Raw genomic sequence first — 23,020 nt, 5'->3', positions numbered from 1 at the left:
GGCGCTTAATTGGATATACTGATAGTGACTTTGCCGGAGATAAAGATGATAGGAAGAGCACCAGGAGTTATGTGTTTTTGTTGGCGGGAGGAGCAATTTCATAGGCGTCAAAGAAACAGTCGGTTGTAACTTTGTAAAAAACCGAAGCCGAGTTTGTTGCCGTTGCTTCATGTGCTGCACAGTGTATATGGCTAAAGCGAGTCCTTGAGCAGATGGGATGGGGCGAGAGTGTTGCAGGGGCAACTACTGTGTTCTGTGACAATAATTCCACCATTAAATTGTCCAAAAACCCTGTACTGCATGGACGGAGTAAGCACGTCGACGTTCGGTTCCATTTTCTCAAGGATTTGGTCAAAGATGGAGTTATGGAGCTGGCCTACTGTGGTACCAAGGTGCAAATAGTTGATATTATGACCAAGGCGTTGGGGCTTGAAGTTTTTGAACAGCTCAGAACTCAGCTTGGAGTCATGAAGAATGAGAAAGCTGTGGGAGTTGCTGGTATTTAAACTCAACTTAAATATGTTGAGTTTAGGGGAGAATTTGTTAGGTTTATATTTATTTATAATTCCCTAAGTCATGTATATGACATGTTGATCGAGTCAGTCCTGTATTTCCAGTCTTTTAATTTGCTGTCATTTAGGCTAAGTTTGTCAAAGCTGTTAGCCCATTTGTAGCCATAGTTAAGCATAGTGGACTGAGTAATTAGGAGGCAGTTTGTGTGTAATTAGATGTGGTATATATTGCTGCATCAAACTATGAAATTATAGAGGTTTTTTTCTTTTTGTGCTCGACAATTCATTTGTTAATTTTGACAGTGGAGACTTTTTTAGATTCGCGATCGTGATGCAAGAAGTGCGAATGACTTGCAGTCTAACAATGCATTTAATACATTATCTTAAAGCAAAAGATTGTGTGTTTTAGGGGATATACTTGTAACGGCTCTTTGAGATTTGTATGCTATAAAGATAACCTATAAAGGCCTTAAATGATTTATTAACAACCTCCAAAAGTCTACACTTATTGTGCATTAGTTTTTTTTTTCTTTTTGCAATCAATTTTACAATCTTTGGTTGTAAGAGTTTGAATTCTCTTGTGAGGTTTAAGCGTTAGCCTAAACACTTGAGACTAGATTTGAGAGTTGGCTTAGGTAAAACTCTTATAAGGGTTATGTGTGAGCAATAAAGCACAAGTGTAAAAAGTTTAGTGTGAGCCCAAAACACTAAGTCTGGAGTGAGCTTGTGGAAACTCATTTGTAATTGATTGAGTGTATAATGAATACCAAATTGGAAATTGGAGAGTGAACATAGGGTTGGTTAATACCTGAATCACTATAAATCTTTATTATTCTTTCTTATCTACTTCTTTCCTTTCTATCTTCAAACTTTTTAATTCTCAAACATTCTACAATTCACCAATTCAACTCACGTTCTAGGTTCATAAGAGCAAACACCCCAAATATCAAGTTTGACATTAAGGGTGTGTAACAAAAAAGAAAAATAAAAAGAGCTTTAAAAGCAAGTATTGTGAAGAAATGCATATTACTCTTTTGTGTTGAATGATAGTTTGCCTTTTGAATAGGGTAACAATGATTTAGATTGTGCATTATAGTTGTACCTTTTGAAAATGAGTTAGGTTATTTATTATGAAACATGTGTATTGGGATTGGATACTTGAATCTTTTATTAACAATGGTCGAGTTTACATTTTAAAAAAATTATGATTCAAGTTATTCTTAGATTGTCATGATTAGTGCATTTGTGAGATTCTTTTGAGTAGTATCTTGAAGCCGAGTATGATTAATTTTTCATGAATTTTTGCAAAGATTATTTTCAGCTGCTATTTACTCGAGGACAAGTAAAGATTTAAGTGTGGGGTATTTTTTATATCTAAATTATACATAGTAATTTAGGATATTATGAAGTTTTGAAGTTTTAATGATATATTTTCTATGTATAATTTGATATATATATATATATATATATATATATATATATATATATATATATATATATATATTTCACTTAAGCTTAATTGTCCAATTTTTAGATGATATTAATCAAGAAAGGAATTTATGGAGCAAAATATGCAGAAAAGAACTTAATAAGACGTTTTGCTATCAAGACCCGAGATTGAAACACGTGGATTCACTTGTTTACTATGCTAGCCCTGATTTTCATTAATTACCTAGAGATGTTTTAATCATTTATATCTTTATTAGGATTTATATTAGAATTATTATTTTGGGATAATAAATGGTGAAGATAAAAATATCTAGATACTTATCTGTAGAGACATATCATAATCCATCTCTCTTTATATTTATCATCTCTCATATGCAATTATCGACCATTCCTTTCTCTGTGATTTTTTCTACAAATCTTCTTTATGAATAATTTAGAAAATTAATTATTAATTATTTTTACTTTTTCTTTAAAAATCAAGAAAGCTTTTCAGAATTGAAGAGTGTAGATCAATTATCTCCATCCTTGAAGATATTCTGAATCTTGACGGAATTTTATCTTTTTGTCATTTTATTATGCTTAATTATTTAATCACCATGATAATGGGATTAAAGATGTTAGGCTAATTCTTCTTAAGTATTTAGTTCAATTTTTCTATTTTTGTATGGATCTTGTTAGTTTATATTTAATGAATGAATTTCTTTATCAACTTACTTTTATTAGTTTCAATTATAATTATAATTTGACCATCATATCAAATTAATGGTTATGCTTATTAGGAAATCATTTAGGTTGTTGTATTAGAAATATCATATTTGCTTAGTTTAAAAATTTTAGTTATTTCATTAATTTAAGTAATTAAAAGAAAAAGAAATATCACCTCTCATCCATTATTTTATACTTATTGTTTTAACAAGGGTAATACTTAGTTGGCGAAACAAAATATTATTTTTATCATATAATTTCTAAAATCATAGCATTTATATTTTATATTTATTTTCATTGTTCGGTTATTATTTAATGAATACTATTTTCAGAAAATCTTGGATGAAAGCATTTAGATATATTTTTAAGTTAGTTTGTTCAATAATTAGTTTTTATAATGAGTTTGCTATAAATTCTTTAAAAGATCAACTTCGAAGTGTTTTTGCCGCTTTACTATTATTTAGTTTGTGCATTTTTTAATATTAAGTTTGAGATATCATTTAGTATTCATCTATTACCAAATTGTTTGAAGGTGGTTATATTTAAAAAGTTTTAACCAAACAATCATCACATTGATTCTTAAACAGTAGAATCCCATGATAATGCTTAACTGGAGGCCAATTAACATGTGTACATTCTTTTATTAGAGTACCTAAAGGAATGCAACCTTGAGTGGATGACATAATGAATCAAATACTTATCCAGTTGATTAGCCCAAAGGAAATCAAAGCAGCAGTGTTTAGCATCCATCCAGATAAAGCTCCGAGTTGGGACAAATCCATAGGCAGATTCTTTCAAATTTATTGGGAGGTTATTCAGTATGATATATGTAATGCTATTACCAAAATATTTGAATGTGGCCATATTGTTAAGAAGCTTTAACCAAACAATCATCATATTGATTCTTAAGCAACAAAATATGAGGACAATGCTTAACTGGAAGCTAATTAGCATGTGTATAGTGTTTTACAAAATTATTTCCATGATGTAATTAGAAGACTTCAATTGTACATACCTCTGCTCATTAGCCACAATCAAAAGGGCTTTCACCAAAGGTCATTCAATAGCTGATAATATTCTGACTAGCCATGAAATCAAGCACTATTTGAAGGGTAAAAGTTAAAGCAGTGTTGGAGGTCTTGCATTAAAAGTTGATATGCCAAAAACCTATGATAGAATTGAATGGTCTTATCTGCAACATATTGTCCAAGTCATGCGTTTCTCTTCAATTTATATTAGTTGGATCATGAGATACATTACCTCAGTTTCATATTTGATTAATATTAACGGTCATCTTACAGGTTTCATTAAACCTTCCAGAGTATTACGTCAAGATGATTCTTTATCTCCTATATGTTTCTATTATGTGCAGAAGACTTATCTCACTTGCGTGCTAAAGCTTAGACAATTGGGATTTTGCAAAGGAATAAAAAGTGCTCGATGAAGTACAACAATTGATCATCTTTTATTGGTTGATGATTCTCGTTTCTTTTATGTTGCCAAGCAAGCTGAAGTTATTTGTGTCCAGTCAACTCTGCATGACTATTCTAATGCCAGTGCCAGTCAACTAATTTTTCAAAATCTACAATGTTTTTTGAGTCCCAGTACTCCTCTGCTTATTCAACTTCATCTAGCTCGCATTCAAAGGTTATCCACATAAGAGCTCAAGATCATTACTTATGGCTTCCTGCTCTAATCAGTCGATCCAAAAGGTAAACATTTCCCGCCTTGATTGTCAAGGTTAACAAAAAAAGTTATGGGTTGGAAAGCGAAATTGCTCTTTTTTACTAGTAACGAAATCCTGATTAAGGCGATGGCCTATGCCATTCCGGTCTTCTAATTAGTTGTTTCCTAATTCCTATTAGAGTATGCCAAGAAATAAACAACATTCTAGCAAATTACTGGTAGGGCTAAAAATGAGTTCAAAATGCATTAGAAGTCCGGATTATCCCTATAATAAATATGTTGGGCGGTGTTTATCAAAGACCTTCACGAGTTCAATGTTCGTTTGCTAGCCAAGAAGGTATGGAAGGTGTTTACTCGACCTCAGTCTCTTTTGGCGCATGTCCTCATCTTGCGCTTGGTGTAATCTCTTAATAGGAAGAGATTCGTGACTAAGGGCATTAGGGAAAAACCACAAGATTAGCTGCTATATTGACTTAAACTGTCATCATTAAAAAATTAACCTTATTCGAAGGAGCTTTGTTCCCGCTCATGCTAAGCAATCCTCCAATTCCCAATTTTAATGTCAAATGTGGATGATAAAACATTATGGCACTATAATCGTTCAAACATGTATATTGTAAGATCAGGCTATTTTGTCTGGAACTGATTCTCTATTGATGAGCCTCACAGTCATCTTTTACTTTTTACTTCTAGATCTATTGGGGAAGCTAAATTAAAGCATTTGTGGAAAATGTGTATTTCAAACAAGCTTAAGGTCTTCATTTGAAAACACCTTGGCAATGCTCTTTCCGGTTGGATCTCTATTGGCTCGCAGATGGGTAAGTCGGATTTTTGTCATCGTTATGAGCAATCTGAGACTTATGCATCTCTATTTTCATTACAATTTTGCCGAGGCGGTTTGGAGGTTATCACTTCTAGGTCTTTTATCTCAAAGTTTTATTGGTTTAGATGTTAAAGAGTGTTGGAATGTCTTAATTGACAATATGAGGAGTTTGGATCCCTCAAGATCAGTAGTTTCTATTCTTGTTCTCCACTAGAAGTACTTAGGTAAATAAGGATGTTGAGAATTACAATAGAGCAACTCAAGTACCAAATGCGGCTCCTTTATAAGATGTTTATGCTCAAGTTGTGCCTCACGCTATTGCAGAAGGCTGGATCAAAGTCAACTTTGATACTGTCACCTGTAATATATCATCTTCTGAAGGGATTAGCTTAGTGAGTCATAATCATCAGGGGATTTTACTGGCATCTTCATCTAAAGTGTATGTACCTTTCACTTTGAAGGGCCTTGCTCTTCGTGATGGTGTTATATGGGCTTAAGGGTTGGCAGCAAGTAGTGTTTGAAGGAGATGGTACTGGAGTGATTGAATGTGCGAATAATCAAGCCACGACTCCAACGTTAGTTGCTAATATTTTTCCTTGATATTACTACGAATAGCATTTCTTCCTCAAATGTTATTCCTCAATAATTTCAATGCTTTAAATTTAGCTTGATATTACTACTAATAGTATTTCTTTTTTAAATTTTATTTTTCATTTTGTCCCTCAATGTTTCAATAGCTTTGGCTCATATCACAACGAAGCAGTGTTACTCCTTCTCCCTATAATTTTCTTTTATCTTTGGACAAAAAAAGACATGCTTTTGTTTTCTTTTGTTTTTTAATCGATATATTCAGTTTTCTAATTGATATTATATAACATAAATTAACTTATTAAAATGGTAAAGAATAAGAAGAGGAAGAGCATATAAAATAGAAAACGAATTATTTTTTTTTAAAGAAAAAACTAAAAATTTTATGTAATGCATTTAAATTAAACTTAACCCTCTAGGGTCCAGCAGTATCTTGAGTAGCGAAATCCTCATCTGCCAAAACCTCATATACCTATGACTTTCAGTATAAGTAGATTTATTATCATAGAATCACCCATTACCAAATAGGATAAAGGCTCAGTTTGCCATTTCAATTTATGTCAATTGGTCAAATAGGTCACGTTTTAACTTTTCCATCAAATAGACTCTAAATTTTTCAATATCATGTCAAATTAATTTGAAACTTGACCAAGTCAAATGGTTGTAAGACACGCATCTAAAAATGAAATGAATGGTTATTTTATTAATAAAATAATATAATTGATGCTTCTTTTTTAATATATAAATCTTAATCTTAATTAAAAAAACCAAATAAAAAAATTACTAAACTAACCACTGCTCCACCACCATATGCCATTGGTTCACGGCTACTATCACCTCATTCACGCCACCTATTCCACCACCAACATCGTCCTTCCACCTCATGAGTCTTCCTTTTTCTCTCTTTCTTACTTCGTTTTCCTACATTAAATTTCTTCCATTTCCTCTTTTCTTTCTTTCTTTCTTTCTTACTCCAACAAACACAAACATAAACCATTATTTGTTTTTCTTTCAGAAATTATGAGTCTAAAAGCACTTAGGATTGAGAAGATTTTCCGACAACCTGAGCACATAAAGTGTTAGGAGTCTCCTAGTTGACCTTTTCCTACAGTTTGTTAGAGTATTTTTAGCTAATCTGTTAGTCTTGGTTATTAGATGATATTTTGGTTTTTCTGTTTTGTAATGGCTTTATAAAAGCCTAACTTTTTCTTTCAATAAGCAATTCTCCTGCTTCAATAAGCAATTCTCCTGTATTCAATTGTTTTGTATTTTCTGCAGTATTTCTTAATACTTTACATTTGATATCAGAGCCCCACTGGGCTTATAGAAAAGAAGCAGCAGTCTTTGAGTGTTTTAACACTGAGAGAATGAGTGATGACAAGACTCTTACGAAAATCCCTCACTTCGATGGTCACTATGATCACTGGAGTGAGCTGATGGAGAACTTGCTAAGGGCAAAGGGTCTGTAGAGTCTGGTGGAGAATGGCTTTACAGAGCCAAGAGCAAGGACAGTGCTCACTGATACCCAGAAAACGCAATTGGAAGATGCCAGAACCATGAATTATCAGGTCAAGCACTATCTCTTTTAGGTCATTGATTGTACCATTTTTTAACAAATTTTGGATCGAAGTACAGCTAAAAATGTTTGGGACTCAATGAAGCGAAAGTTTGGAGGCAATGACAAGGTGAAGAGATCTCTTCTTAACTCACTAAGAAGAGATTTTGAGGTTTTAGAGATGAAGAATGATGAAAGCATTACCGAGTACTTTATAAGAGTAATGACGATCTTCAATAAGATGCGGAGCAATGGAGAAGACATGCATGACTCAAAGATTGTTGAGAAAATCCTACGAACTTTAACTGAGAAGTTCACGTATGTTATGGTATCCATCGAAGAATCAAAGGATATAGATAGTATGTCCATTGATGAATTGCAAAGTTCATTGGTGGTACACGAACAAAAATTTCAAAGGGTGAGCAGCGAGCATGAGGATCAAGTCTTGAAGGTTGATTCAGGATCTAGAATAAGAGGTAGAAGAAGATCATCTCCTAGAGGTAGGGGACGAGGAAGAGGAAGAACAACATTCAACAAGGCAACTGTTGAATGTTATTAGTGTCACAATTTAGGACATTTTCAGTATGAATGTCCAAGTTGGAATAAGGAGGCAAATTATGCAAAGGTGGAAGAGGAAGATGAAGACGAGTTGCTGTTAATGGCATATGAAGAGCTGCACGAAGACAAGATTCATGATGCGTGATTTTTAGATTCAGGGTGCTCAAACCATATGTGTGGAAATCAAGGTATATTTTCATCTTTAAATACAACTTTCTCTCGTACTGTCAAACTTGGAAACAATACCAAAATGAAGGTGATTGGAAAGGGAGTTGTGAAGTTGGTTTTGAAAGTTACCAGTTGTGTTAGTGGTGACGTGTACTGTGTGCCGGAACTCAAAAATAATCTTTTGAGCGTCGGTCAGCTGCAAGAAAAAGGATGGGGAGTACTGTTCAAAGATGGGGTGTATAGCATCTATCATCCAACAAAAGGAAAAATAGCGGAATCCATCATGAGTTCAAACAGGATGTTTAAAGTAATTGCCGATTCTACCATTAAAGCTAAGGAAGAAAAAATATCTGCAAATCAGTACCACAGATCAATCCAAGCTCTGGCATCATCGTTATGGTCACCTAAGCTACAAAGGACTGCATACTTTATAAAGCAAGGAAATGGTGGTTGGTTTGCCGAAAATTGTAGATTCAAATATCACCTGTGATGCATATATGAAAGGCAAGCAACACTGAATTCTTATTCCTAAAAAGAGCCATTGGAGAGCAACGAGAGATTACAATTAGTATATGCGGATCTTTGCAGCCCAATTACACCAGCTCTAGCAGCTATAAAAGGTCCTTATTGAATTTCATCGATGATTTCTCTCGAAAGACTTTTTTTTTTTTAGAAAAGTCAAAAACTTTTTATCACTTTAAACATTTCAAGACTCTTGTAGAAACAGAAACTGAAATATTTATTAAGTGTTTAAGAACAGATAGAGGAGGAGAATTCAATTCTACAGAAATTCAATGATTTTTGCAAAAAACAAGGCGTGAAGAGACAGTTGACAACAGCTTATACTCCACAACAAAACAGAATGTCTGAGCGCAAAATGAAAGGACCCAAAACCTTTTGGGCAGAATCTGCGAGGTGGGTAATTTATATCTTAAATTGATCGCCTACTTTAGCCGTGAAGAATATGACACTAGAAGAAGCATGGAGTTGACAAAAACCTTCAGTGGAGCACTTTCGAGTATTTAGTTGTGTGGGACATATCCACATACCAGATGCAAAGAGAACAAAGCTTGATGATAAAAGTGCAAGTTGTGTTCTACTTGGAGTGAGTGGCGAATCTAAAGGGTACAAAATGTATGATCCAATTTGCAAGAAAAATTATCGTAAGCCATGATATGGTTTTTGAAGAAGACCGTGTGTGGAATTGGGATGCAGATTACCAAAAAGAACATGAGGATTTAGAATAGGGAGACAATTCTGAATCAATTACAGATGAAGGAGAGATAGTAGACGATGAGAATGAAGCAGTAAATGAACAACCAATTATTGAAGAGAATTTGACAGCAAGGGAGGGTAGAATTCGACATCCACCAATATGGATGACGGATTACACATCTGGTGAAGAACTATCAGAAGATGATGAAGTAAATATGACAAGCATAACGCTTAGAATTCGACATCCACCAATATGGATGACGGATTACACATCTGATGAAGAACTATCAGAAGATGATGAAGTAAATATGACAAGCATAGTGCTTATGGTGTCATCTGATCCTACAAGCTTTGAAGATGCAGTTAAAAGTTCAAAGTGGAGGCTGGCTATGGATGAGAAAATCAAATCCATTGAGAAAAATAAGACCTGACAGTTAGTTAAGCTACCAATTGGAGCCAAAAAGATAGGAGTGAAGTGGGTTTATAAAACTAAATTGAACGAGCTTGGTGAAGTGAACGGATTGTCGAAGCCCTTCAAAATAAATTACTGATTTTCCTAAACTAACTTGTAGAAATAGTGAAACCAAGTCGAATTCTAAGGGAACCAATGTGGATAGCTTCTCAAAGTAAAATAAAAGGGGGGATCTTGAATGTTTGAATCAAAATTATAAATAAGCAGAAAATAATGAAGGTTGAATATTAAAGTAAATAAAAATCAATCTTAACAAATTTTCAATTCAAGAGTACTAATTCCATCCAATTGTAATCATGATCATAGGCTAAAATATCAATTCTTTTATTCAAGTACTTAGTCTACTTTTTCGAAAAAGCCGCAATAAGTGTAATTCTCTTAATACAATTGACTCAAACCCAACATCCAAATCAAGACTTATCATTAGTCAACTGGGCACGATAACGTTCCATATCAACTTAATGATAGCATTAAGAATAATGAGAATGACTAAACCAACATTAATTTAATTGAAATAATTGAAATAACCTTGTTCCTTTATTTCCCTAGAGCCTATCATGCAAGCTATGTAATTCGAATAAGCCGCAATCACACACACATAAGCCAGCTCCTTGCTACTTGTGTCAATCGTTCATGACAATTACGGATCACAAACTCAAAGTTTAGCAATAGAAAAATTAATATCAAAGTTGAATCGTCAGTTCAATCAATATCAATAATTCATAAATAATAAGAACAAGAAATAAAGAATACTTGAATTAAAGAAGAATTCTGTTAAGCACAAAGCCTCACAAAATCATAATTGGAATTTATTCACTCTTGAATTAGAAACTAAGAACTTAGCCACTCACGGTGGAGTAAGAATTCACAAGAATTGTAGAGAGTAGAAGAAGAATAAGAATATGAAATCCTAGCTCAAAGTATCTAGCCGTCCTTATATAGGAAGTAAAATCCTAAACCCTAATAGTAGAATCCTTATAAAAAAGAAATATGCTTCCTATTTAATCTTATCCTTATAAGGAATGATAAGATTAAAAGTGATCTAAATAAATTAAAACCCTAAACACATGGAAGAAAGTTCTATTAATCTAACACTTCTAAAAGTAAAGGAAATTAACTAGGGATAGGTCCACCACAAATTAATCTCTGAAAATTTTGAAGCTCTCTTTCACATCTTTTAGCAGCTCATGGGACGCAAGGCGTGGTCACGCCTTGTTGACAGTAGTCTTCTGCACAGATTTCTGCCGAGCTCATGGGCTGTAAGGCGTGGTTACGCCTTGTCGACAGTGATCTTCTGTGCAAATTTCTGCACCTCCTCCAAAAACTTGGTTTTTGACGAAAGATGACTTAAAACATGTCTTCAGGCTGAATTTTGCTCAATCTTTGATATTTCATCACCTAAGTCAGAATAAACAGAATTTTACAATTAAGTACATTATTCAACCAAATCGCAAGGAAATTAAATACAATAAATATAACTATTTACGACCTATCAGTTGATAAATACAAAGTGAGATTAGTGGTAAAAGGTTACTCCCAGTAGCATGGAATAATTATACGAAAATATATACACCTGTAGCTAGGTTGGACACGGTGAGAATGATTATTGCTCTTGCTGCACAAAGGGGATGGAATCTCTACCAGTTAGATGTCAAATATGCGTTCTTGCATGGAGAATTGAAGGAAGATGTGTTTGTTGAACAGCCAAGAGGATATGAGAAGAAAAAAAGTGAACATATAGTTTATAAACTACAAAAGGCTCTTTACGAATTAAAACAAGCACCTAGAACTTGGTTTAGTTGGATTGAACACACTTTTCTTTAAAAGGAAAAGAGGTAAACTTTTAATTGTCAGTATTTATGTAGATGATTTGTTATATACTAGTGATGATGAAGTGTTGCTGTGTGAATTTAAAAATTCCATGAAGAAGCAGTTTGACATGACAGATTTAGGGAAAATGAGGTTATTTCTTGGAATTGAGGTGTTGCAAAGAGCTGATGGTGTCTTTATATGCCAAGGAAAATATGCAGCTGAAATTCTAAGTCGTTTTAGCATGGAAGAAAACAATTTTGTTCGCTATCCCATTGTTCCTGGCCAAAAGATTGATGCAGATGAAGGAGTCAAAGTGAATGTAACTCAATTCAAGCAAATGGTAGGAAGTTTGATGTATCTTACAGCTACTCGAACCGATCTCATATTTATTGTAAATTTTATTAGTCGTTTCATGGCAAATCCTACAAAACTACATTTTGCAGTAGCAAAAAGGGTCTTAAGGTACTTAAAGGGAACTATAGATTATGGTATATTTTACAAAAGGATAGGAACAAGTGAATTGGTGGCTTATGCAGATAGTGATTATGCTGGAGATAAGGAGGATAGCAAGAGCACTTCAGGTTACGTGTTCATGATGTGTGGAGCAGTAGCTTGGTCATCTAAAAAGCAGCCCATTGTCACTTTGTCAACCACTGAAACAGAATTTGTAGCAGCAGCTGCATGTGCTTTTTAAGCCATTTAGATGAGCAGAATTTTAAAAGATATTGGTCATATGCAGGCTGATTGTAACACAATAATGTGTAATAATACTTCAACCATAAAGCTGTCGAAGAATCCAGTTCTACATGGATGTTGCAAGCACATACGGGTAAGATTTTATTTTCTCCGAGATCTTACCAAGGATGGAGTAATTGAGCTAGTCTTCTGTAGCTCTGAAAATCAGCTTGCAGACTTAATGACTAAGCCTCTCAAATTAGATGTTTTTGAAAAGTTTCATGAAAGACTTGGTATGTGTACTGTTATAGATTTAAACTAATTACTCAGGTAATGAGTTCAAGAGAAGGATTGTTAGGAGTCTCCTAGTTGACCTCTTTCTACGGTTTGTTAAGAGTAATTTTAGCTAATTTGTTAGTCTTAGTTGGTAACTGATATTTTGGTTTTTCTGTTTTATAATGGCTTTATAAAAGTCTAGCTTTCTTTTCAATAAACAATTCTCCTGTATTCAATTGTTTTGTATTTTCTGCAGTATTTCTTAATACTTTGCATAAAGCTGTAGAAGATCCCCCAACATCATTAATTAGAAGAAGCTAGCTCGCTAATTTAAGTGATGGGTATGTTTTGAATATAGATTCTAAAAAGCAAAACTCTATTTTCCAGCAATGATTGATGTTGTCTTTGAACTGGTGGCTATGCTTGATAACTTTGCACATCCATAAACTACGTGGAAGTTCAATTCACCTTTTTCTTTACAATCTTATAATTTGCTTATTTCTTTGCAAGTGGAACGCTTGAGATTAACTGTGGAGAAGGTCGAACATCTATTACCTTATAAATCCCTGTTACTAAACGATGTATATTTTGTATTGCAGTTTTCAGAACCCAGAAGGTTATACATTGCTTCGGGTTACAATTATTACTGGAAGATGGCCACACAGTGCGCTCTTACTATCATGGTTTTCTGAAATTCAAGGCAATCATTGATGTGTTTTAAGTTATTTTAAACGGGTTAATATTTTCTAGAAGTTTTGAATACCTTACATTTTGTGGGGGGATCTCATTTTGAAATTTATAAAAATGATGATAATCAATTTTGTTATAAAAGTGAGATAGTGGCTTCAATGAAATAGTAGGCGTGGTGGTGCCGGTGGCTTGCGTGAGCTGGTGATGGCGGCAAGCACAAAGGAGTGTGTGGTGGTAGATGAAATTAAAGGAGTTCTATAATAATAATATTTTTTTACAAACTATTTTCAACACTAAAAATCAACAAATTTGAATTGCGCTGTGTACATTAAATTTTGGATCAATTTGGGTAAACTAGAAAGTTATGACCCTATTTACTGGAAAAGTTAAAATTCTGACCCCTTGACACAAGTTAAAGGGGCAAAATTGACCCTTTGTCCTTGCCTAATGTATACACAAGGCTATATGACATGCTGAGCATTTGATTTATTTGACCCCCTTGACACGAGTTGAAGGGGCAAATTGACCCTTTGTCCTTGCCTAATGTATACACACGTCTACATGATATGCTGAGCATAAATAGAGGAAGGAATCACAAGAAATTACAGAAAATTCCAAGACAATTACAGTGTAATAAGAGCAATTTAGGAAGAAGTAATTAACTAATATAATTCAGGATCATCAATTCCCTTAATCTAACACTTTATCTCTTACAACCCCAACGAGTTTTTTTTTTCTTTTTCTCCTTGATTATTACAGCCCTCTGCAAGTACATCTTACCTTTTGAAACACAATTGTCTTCAAATTGTTATGGTAGATGAAAAGGACTTTTGATGGTCCTCTAAGACCACCCTGTACAACCTATCCCCTGTGCTTGTAATTTTTCCTGCAGCTACAACCAAAATAGTCAATTCTGAAACTTCCAGTCAAAAACTCCCAGGAATCACCTTTGATCATAATACACAATGTTGAAGACCATCCTTTGTAATCTTCTCAAGGAAACATAATTATGCAGTTAAGCCTTGGATTGATTTCCCCAATAAAGCGGCGCATGTCCACTCCCAGTAATAAAGCAACTTCATTCCACCAAAGTATCAAAGAGAGAGATCAGAGAGCCACTCTATATCCATAGTTTTGTTTTCTTTTCCTCTATCAACTCCTCACTGATTCAGAATTCATGTGGTTATTACTCCCTGAATGTGCATTGAACCCTGTAATAGGACTACGTTGCTGCCCAAAGTGCCTTAAAAGCTCCATCTGGCGTTCATTTGTATGAGGAAGGCATGCACGTAAAAGCTCAACAGGCATTTCCCGTTTTGTAGCTGCTCGCACCTCTAATTCAATACCTTCTGGGCAAGAGGAGTCCTTTGCATAGACTGATTGGAGTATTGTCTCATACTTGATCAGGCAATACTTTGTAAGAAGATCAAAAAATTCATCAAAAGATGCCTGCCAGAGGGCAAAATTGGGCACAGCACGGCTGGCTGCTGTCTGAGGATCATTTAATAGTTTACTTGCCCTCTCAAGAAGAGACTTCAAAATAACAGAGGCCCCATCCCCAGAAGGACTACCAAGAGGCCGAAATGGTGGCTGCTCCAAAGAACAAACAACTGCAACAAGGCAAGCACCCAGGGCATGAAGATCCATGCTGTTAACACATGCAGAAACAGTCTCCACGAGATTCATAGTTGTCTCAGCTGCTCCTGAATCAGAAGGAATTCCACCAAACAAAAACCTCAAGTGACGGAATATAGCCATGCAGACAATTCGGGTGAGTTCGCTACCAGGGAAAAGAAGCTGAACGAACCTAGAAATAAGCTTTCGACCCTTGGGAAGAGAAACAATTCGCAGAAACACAAGGTCATCCTTAGAGGACATCCCAGCTGTATTCCCGCTCTGGCCAAGAGGATCAACAAGCTGAAGAGATGCTGCTAATCCTTCAAGCATAGTCTGACGCTTACGCCTAAGGTGAGCCCCTCCATCTTGGGGCTGATTGAACTGTAGAAATCGATCAATGTCGTCCACCTCCAGAAGAAGCCATAGGCCATCTTCGACAGCAATCCTAGCTGCAAGCATAGGTTCCTGTTCCAAAGGCCTTTCAGAGATCTGTTCAGAGTTTCCATCACCATAACCGGGGGGCGGATCAACATCAAGGAGAGGCTGCGGAATACGTATGGAAGTTAGGGGAGTCTTCCCCAGGGCATTAACATGGAGATGAGACTGCTGGTCTGTGCTGTTACGACTTCGAGAAGGGGGTTCCTTCATATGCGATGGGCAGAAAGGTTTCTTTACTCTTGATCCATCTGATCTTTTGGCAAGACTGGCTTGGTGGTAATAATCATCTATGTATGGGTCATTGCCGTGTGTGGCAGCATGCTGCATTTTCAGAATACTTTCTATCTCCTCAGCTATCATATACTTGGATCTGAATTGCAACCAGCCACTATCACTTTTCTGACTGCTAACATCAGAGCCCTGTTTAGGAAGACGTGCATTGTGTCTGCCCTTATGCGATGATTTGTGTTTTTGATCCCTAATATCTGATAAACCAAGCATCATTTTATGTGCTGATGAAGGATGGGAATTATAAAGATGAGACTGCATCGCTGCAAAATGAGCCAAAGATGGTTGGCCTGAACTATGCAGTCTCTGTTTTTGCGGTGGCATCAACTGTGCAGACATTAGGCCATTTTTCTGGGATAATTGTTGCTGCAATATACTCTGCAGGAGGCTAGACTGATCTACTTGTAATAGGCCAGCATGGTTAACCCAATGATTTAGTGGCCTGTTATTAAAAGAAAGGCCAGAAGAGGTTATTGGGGACATATTTCCACGGTAATTTAAATCATGATGTATGCCAGCCAAATGAAGACTAGAGTTGGACAAAGGAGAAAGATTTGAAGAAGAAAATGGCTGTGGTCCACTAACAAGAGAATGGTTATTAAAGAGATCTGGTGAGATCTGTTGATTTCTGACACCAGGAGGAGGGAATGAAGTGAAATTTGATTTAGGTACAAGAATTGGTTCACTTGAATAGCGATGCAGCTGTGGTTGCTGCTGGGGATACGAGGAAGTTCTGTACAAAGGTTTTGATTCTGAAAACCGGCCTGACAAAGGCTGGGGTTGTGATGACCATCTCTTGCCTTCCTGAGTATTTTCAATATCAAACATCTGCTGATCTAACCAACTAGCGAGTTCTTCATCTTGTGCCCAATCAGTGGCAGATGAACCTGAAAACAACATGCTGTTAGATGCGTAACGATTAAAGTAATTGAAAGTAGTCATCCCCTTCCTCTTGAAGAAAACAAAAATTCCCTAAACTTGCAAATCAGAATTAATCTGGGAGAAGATGCAAGTTAGGAAACTCGAAATTACTAAAAGGCGTTAAAAACTTAAAGTCCTAAAAACATATTTTAATTCATAAAATAGTACAGTTAACCACTAGAAGCAGGAATTATTCTTTTCCTTCATTCCAATAAGCAAATACTATAACATCAATGTAAATTCTGTAGGATTAACCCACAAGACTCTTGACTTGCTAAATAAAAGCTAAAAGTTTTTGATAAATAGAAGAAAGAATCTCAAAATGAATAACTACAAGCATCGGGTGAAGTCAATCCGTTATGTAAAAACAGAAACTAAATCATCCAATGCTTTGGCACAGAACATCATGATAGAAAAGAATCAATTCACAAGCTTATTAACAAGAATAACAATTCATAAGCTTTCCCATAATCTGACCATTTAGTAAATAAAAAAATAGCTATTTACTGATGCATGGTCTAGGCTTTTAGAATTTGAAATTTATCCCAACAAAATTGGATCTCCCACCTCTGTTAATAATAATACAAATCCAAATATCACATTTACAACAATAACTTGATTGAATATATCAATGGGGTTGGCCGGCCTTCATAATTTGGCACTAATAATTAGCACCAGGCTTCTACACAGAAAATGAATTTCTGGCCAGGATACTTCCTACTGCATTTGGCTCCACCAACTAAATAATCATTCATGACACAAGTTTATTTTATGCACAATCTAGCTAATATTCACTTCAAGCTCTTCTTCTTCCTCTTCAAACTTATTTTAAATTTAATTTCTATGTCAAATTGCTGGTCGTGATCCTATTTTGCAAGATTTATTGCTTCTACCAAGGATTCTGAATTGTTCACCTGCCCTACAGTCCCTAGAAATTTGTTTCTGTTCTGTGGTAATTTTCAGTGTTCTATATATATGTGGATATAGTCTTTATAGGTTTTGGTCGAATAAGAAACAAATTTGAATCTAAGAACATAGGGTACTTGATAGAATCAGTAATAGCAGAAATTTATGCCACCACCTTCATAATATATACACGTACATAAGTTTCCATATGCGCCTTACGCCTCAGGTGCACCTTTAACAACTATGTCTATAAAGGATCAGAGAAATTTTCGACGTTCTTTCTCTACAAGGATGTAACCTCTATATGTATATCTAAATTTAGTTGACTAGAAGCTATTTTGGAATTGAGAACTAGTGATAGAGGTAAGAATGCTCGAGGCTATCCTATTCAACAAGACAAAAAGAATTCACAGAAAAAGCAACCTAGAGAAATTCTCAATTTGCAAGCACAAGATAGCATGAACTGTCATTTTAATAATAACCATACAAATAGTTTTAACTCTTAACTGTCATTTTAGAATAATCATACAAATAATTTTAACTCTACAATTATTAATTTAAGAATAATAATACAAATAGATTTAACTCACTTTCTCTTGAAAAAGATCCAGATCCTCTATCACCAATAACACCTGGATGTCTTGGTCCAGTAACAACTCTGTTCAACTGTGCAGGAGAACATAAATTTCAAAAAAAAAAGAAACAATTAAGATAGCATTATCAAGCATCCAAAAATTTTAAGATTGAAAAGTGAGAAAAGAAAAGGGCATCTGCAATGAGAATTGTCAAGCATAAAAACACAGAAGCAGTAACATGAGCGAGAACAACAGCAACATTGACATCCAAGAAAATATTTATTTGGTCAGTCATGTTATTAATATATACATGTTCACCATGTCCAGCATCAGAAGTTGTTAGTATTTTATAAAAGTATATCTATACAAAAATTGATTGAAATCTACAAAAAAGAGCTGTCCAATCCATTAAGAATTAAAATATTAATAATATTGAAAATTTCTTGTGAAACTGTTATGGCCCTGCATTTGGGATCAGATGGGTCTATGATTCACCATGGGGAAGGAGCCTAAATCGACCCCCTTCCTTTTTTTTTTTTCAAAGAAAAAAAACAGTACAAAGAGATTAGACTCTTGGATGAGACTAAGCAGCCACCAACCGACGCGTTCCTGACCTATCTGGTCGAAAAAAGGGAAAGAGTGTTTTCTGGGAATTTATACCTTTTTGACCTATGTTGAATTAAGGGCTCATTAGAGAGAACCCTATGATCTCTGAACTTTAGGAGTTCGCAACCCTGAAGAATTTTATGCTTATTTTATTCCATAAGAAAATAGCGTTTAAATAGTTACAAGAGAGGGTAGGCTGGCCCCTAACCCTTAAACCCACTTGCCATAATTAAGGACAAACAATTAAGGAAAACTTATATAACGAGGCCCTAAGAATTATCTATAATAAGTAAATAGAAAATTAACTAGCAAAATATTAAGAAAAACAATTAAGGACAATTAATAATCCTAAGAATCACCTATAAAGCTAGATAGGACATTGACTAGTAAAACATTAGGAATACTGTAACAGATACTGATCATAAAAATTGATTGGCATGGTATCAAGCAACTTGCATATAAAATCAGATGTCAGATAACAATATAGAGAATGAGATAATGACCTAACTCTTATATTTCCCTTGGGCTCAAGGGAAAGTTTTTCAGCTTTGCAGCATAGAAGGAAAAATTAAGAAACTCGTATAGGAGAAAAGGACAGGCCACTTCATATCACCCCAAAGATAACTAATATGATAGATAACCAATTTAAGAAAAGAAAACAAAAAGGGGGAAAGAAAAAAATGAAAGGGAAGATACAAATGAAATTAGCTCTAATGGGTATCTATCCAGAAAAATCAAAAGGCTAATAAATTTTTCACCTACATCAAATATATCCTCAAACATGGGGCTTCTGTATCAACAATAACCATCCCATATTTAGCAATATTATTAATCTGAAGTGATTTATCCAAAAAGTTAACATTATCTATTTATATATAGCCTAATAGAACAGTATCATTCTATTTTTTATTTTTTTAACCTGCAGACTTACTAAAAACAAAATTACATTTTTTTTTTTAATACTACAACTCAAAAATTTCCAGAAAAAAAAAAAAGGAAAGGGAAAACTTTGAATCCTGATTGGCTGAGAAAAACTATTATGCAAGATAAAAATAAAATAACAGATTCAGGATTCACAAACTGGGTGTATGTAGATTATGGATTAATCTATTAAAAAATTTGAAATTGACAATGCCTCAGCAACTACTGAAACAAGCACCAAATATTTGAGCATAAATTGATTCAACTAAAAGTGTTTGTTAAAACTAATACAAGAACTTCTTATCATCCTTGTTTCTACCTCCTCAATTCCAGTTGTTTACATTGCTTTATATCTTGATGCAAGGAATACTTGAGAAACCAGAGCATATAGTTAGAAGGCAATTTTACTGTTGCGATATCAAAAGATAAAGCACTATTTGTTGGGCAGCAAGGATACCAAAGAATGAAAAAATGACATGCCAAAATCATAAGCAGAATAAGCATAGATAAAATAAACATAACTAGACAGAAGAAGAGCGCATTTGGCAAACATGCTATGCTTACAATACTCAATCTGAAGTTACATTGATTAACTATATGAGGTAGGCAAGAAAAAAGGAACTCAAAATCAAACACTTAATGTAAGTTGAACCATGATCCACATTATATGAAGGGTTTGTAATGCTTATTATTCAGTTTTCACTAAACAAAAAATATTCCTGCAACTGTTGCCTCTTGAACTGCATGATGCAATACTCCCTTAAGGTATAGAACCTGATATGATGCATGTGTTTGTATGTTAAGCTTAAACTCTATTTATTTATGGTAGTATTCATCATTATTATACATAGATAGTGCTCTTTGGTTACTGTTCATGGGTGCTGTCCACAGTGCCAGATCAGTAAGTTGCTTATACATCATAGGAGAGAAGTACCTAAAAGCATATTGTCTAACTTTATTGCAAAGACTAAAACTACAGAAAGCAGAATTCCAAAATGATTAAAAACAGACCAATCACAGCAGGGAAATCACTGCACCTGAAGTTAGATTAAAGATGAGAGAAAGACCAGGCTAGAAAATATGCTTCCCATAGAAAACATTCCAAAGCCTAAACTCACTTTTCATAAGTTATAAGACAGACGAAACAAAAAATCACTCATGATTTTACAAAAGTTACATTTCCTTTTTGTGATGGGAACATATAAAGCATCATACCACAAACAACTTAACCATGACTAACTGGGAAATTACCATAAAACAAACTTAAGACCAAAGAGAACTTCATAAGACTATGTGAAGACTAAATTACTGACATACTCTCAACTGCCGGACTTGCAAAAATTAATGAATCTCCTTCAGGTAATAGAAATAGCTGAATTTCATCACATATTTATAAACCAATATAAATAAAAGAACCCTGGGCTCTAGCCTGCAATTGGAACTATAAAAATTATAGCATGTAAACGGCTTCTTTACTGGTTGCAACACTTTTAATATGATTAATTCATCAAAATGAGGTCACAAGCACAAGCCTCAAAGACAGAGAGAGAGAGTGTGTGTGTGTTTTCAATTTCACAAGTTCACTTCTACAGAAATTCCTTGGATGAGTATAGCTAAGTTTGATCTTGTTTAATTCCCCAAAAGTCACTTGGAGCTCTAGGGGCCCTTTGAACTGTTTGAACCCAAAAGTTGAGATCTCAGATACACATGTGCAAATAATTCCGTCTATAGGCCAGTTCAAACAAAATCTACAGCTCGCTCCAGCGTCCTGTAACTCCTATCTAACCCCCTATACCATTTCACAACAATTTAATTTCCCTATCGTTATGCAACCAGCAAAGTTCTCTATAACATCAAATAATCTAATTTCAGAGCCAAAAAATTAAAAAATTTAAACATGAGTAATCTTTTTATACCCTGGATTGTTTTTTCCCATGCATTTGATGTGTCAAGAGATAATTGAACACTAACCAAATGATTACTTCTTCTTTTCTTTTTTTCTTACATACACTGCAAGGTCAAATACAAATCCAGTTAACCAAGCTCCACACCCATTGCGGTCAATTTTATTACCATCAGTCTCTAATATAAGATATGGCCTGTTTGCCCTATGCAGTCAAACAGTTGGGCTACACTATTGGGTAGAGGTCCACCATTACTTGCTAAATTCTAGTTATTGCAAGTTTGTAGAGTAGTTGTATCGGCACATTGGCTTGCATAAGCAACAAATTTCGTAAAAGAGGACACTTCACAAAAATGAGTAAAAAACTTATTATTACTAAACGTGCAAAATATGGGGATAACCCACATGGAAAACTTATAAAGTATTTCACCTGCACAATTCTATATATAAGCAAAGAAATCTGACCTTTGCAAATGTGGTTGCCAGATCATCCATATCTGATAAAGCTTCTAAGCCTACACCCTGGAATTAAAAAAAGAAAGATACATAAACATTATCAGAGCTATTAAAATGTGTTTAATGCCTGATACCCCACACAACTTTAGAAGTCGAAGGACAAGTTTAACAAGGAGCTTATTGCTGTTACAAGGAAAATAATCCAGCAGTACTAAGAAATTGGATAGCATAAAAAGTAAATAAATAAATAAAAAAGAATAAAAAAAAAACAAGTCTTGTGTTTCACCTGTGCAATTAAGCTAGTAAATAAATTTGCACAAATTAAAAACAGCTCATTGCTAAATCATTAAAATCAGTTCTTCTCCCCAATATCTAAAGAGCTCCACTAATTTGATGGTGTTAACAGAAGAAAATGCAGAGCCGTAAAAAAGGTTGAAAACTATGTCGTATTACGCAATTAAATGTAGCAAAAAAAGAAAAGTAATGGCAAACATAGATAACGAACCTTGTCCATAACTCCAAATGAAAGAGTAGATTTGAGATCTATTTACCCTTTTTATTTGATAAAAATTGGGAATTTAGGGTTAACAGAGCAGAAATATTAGGTTGGATTAGAGTGGAGTGGAGTGGATCGAATGATTTCTAGGGTTAGATGAGCTGAAGCAGAGTTGCAACAATTTGTTGGGCACCGAAATACAGAGTTTGGATTTTAGGATTTATGGTACTGTTAGAAAGTGAGAAGAAAGAAAGAAAAGAGAGCCTGTTTTTTCTTTTTTTTTTTTTTTCTTTTTTCTTTTTGTTTTTTGTCAATGGTTGTTCCCCGAAATTCTTCCCCTAGATACTCTAAATGCAAGTCTCTGCGCTTACACTCAACACCCCAAGTCAATGTTTACTCGAGTTTCTTTCTTTCTTTAATTTTATTTACACTAGTCGGCCCTTTGCACGTGCACGTACCCTCACTATTATCTTTTATTACAAATAATTTTTTATCTCAGAAATCATATTAAAAAATTATATAAAATATAAAATTTTGAATAACAAATACTGAATACATATTTTAATATAAAATTTTGAATAACCCGTTACTGTGGTATATGATTAAAAATAACAACTATCTAATTAATAATAATTTTTCACTTAATAATTATATTAAATTATTTAGTAAAATTTAAAGATATATTAAGTACAGTTAGCGGCTCATAGCT

The 23,020-nt window shown here is 34.4% G+C and overlaps 2 protein-coding genes across 2 annotated transcripts; one reads left to right on the top strand and one right to left on the bottom strand.

Moving 5' to 3' along the window:
• The first annotated feature begins 11,652 nt into the window (after positions 1-11,652).
• LOC107261370 (secreted RxLR effector protein 161-like) lies at positions 11,653-12,237 on the top strand. Its single transcript, XM_015720070.2, has one exon. It carries the CDS (start codon positions 11,653-11,655, stop codon positions 12,235-12,237), a length of 585 nt encoding a protein of 194 aa, XP_015575556.2.
• Positions 12,238-13,818: 1,581 nt separating this feature from the next.
• LOC8270536 (protein PAT1 homolog 1) lies at positions 13,819-22,739 on the bottom strand. The gene is made up of 4 exons (XM_002520549.4): positions 22,321-22,739; positions 21,825-21,881; positions 17,945-18,020; positions 13,819-16,414 (listed from the first exon to the last, which is right to left on the bottom strand). The coding sequence occupies exons 1-4, from the start codon at positions 22,327-22,329 to the stop codon at positions 14,337-14,339; spliced, it is 2,220 nt and encodes a 739-aa protein (XP_002520595.1). The 5' UTR covers positions 22,330-22,739; the 3' UTR covers positions 13,819-14,336.
• Between the last annotated feature and the right edge of the window lie 281 nt (positions 22,740-23,020).

This window comes from Ricinus communis, chromosome 10 (assembly GCF_019578655.1).
Source record: "Ricinus communis isolate WT05 ecotype wild-type chromosome 10, ASM1957865v1, whole genome shotgun sequence".
In the NCBI taxonomy this organism is placed as follows: Eukaryota; Viridiplantae; Streptophyta; class Magnoliopsida; order Malpighiales; family Euphorbiaceae; genus Ricinus; species Ricinus communis.
Note: the sequence above shows the minus strand (reverse complement) of the source record. Positions and strands in the feature narration are given on the sequence as shown.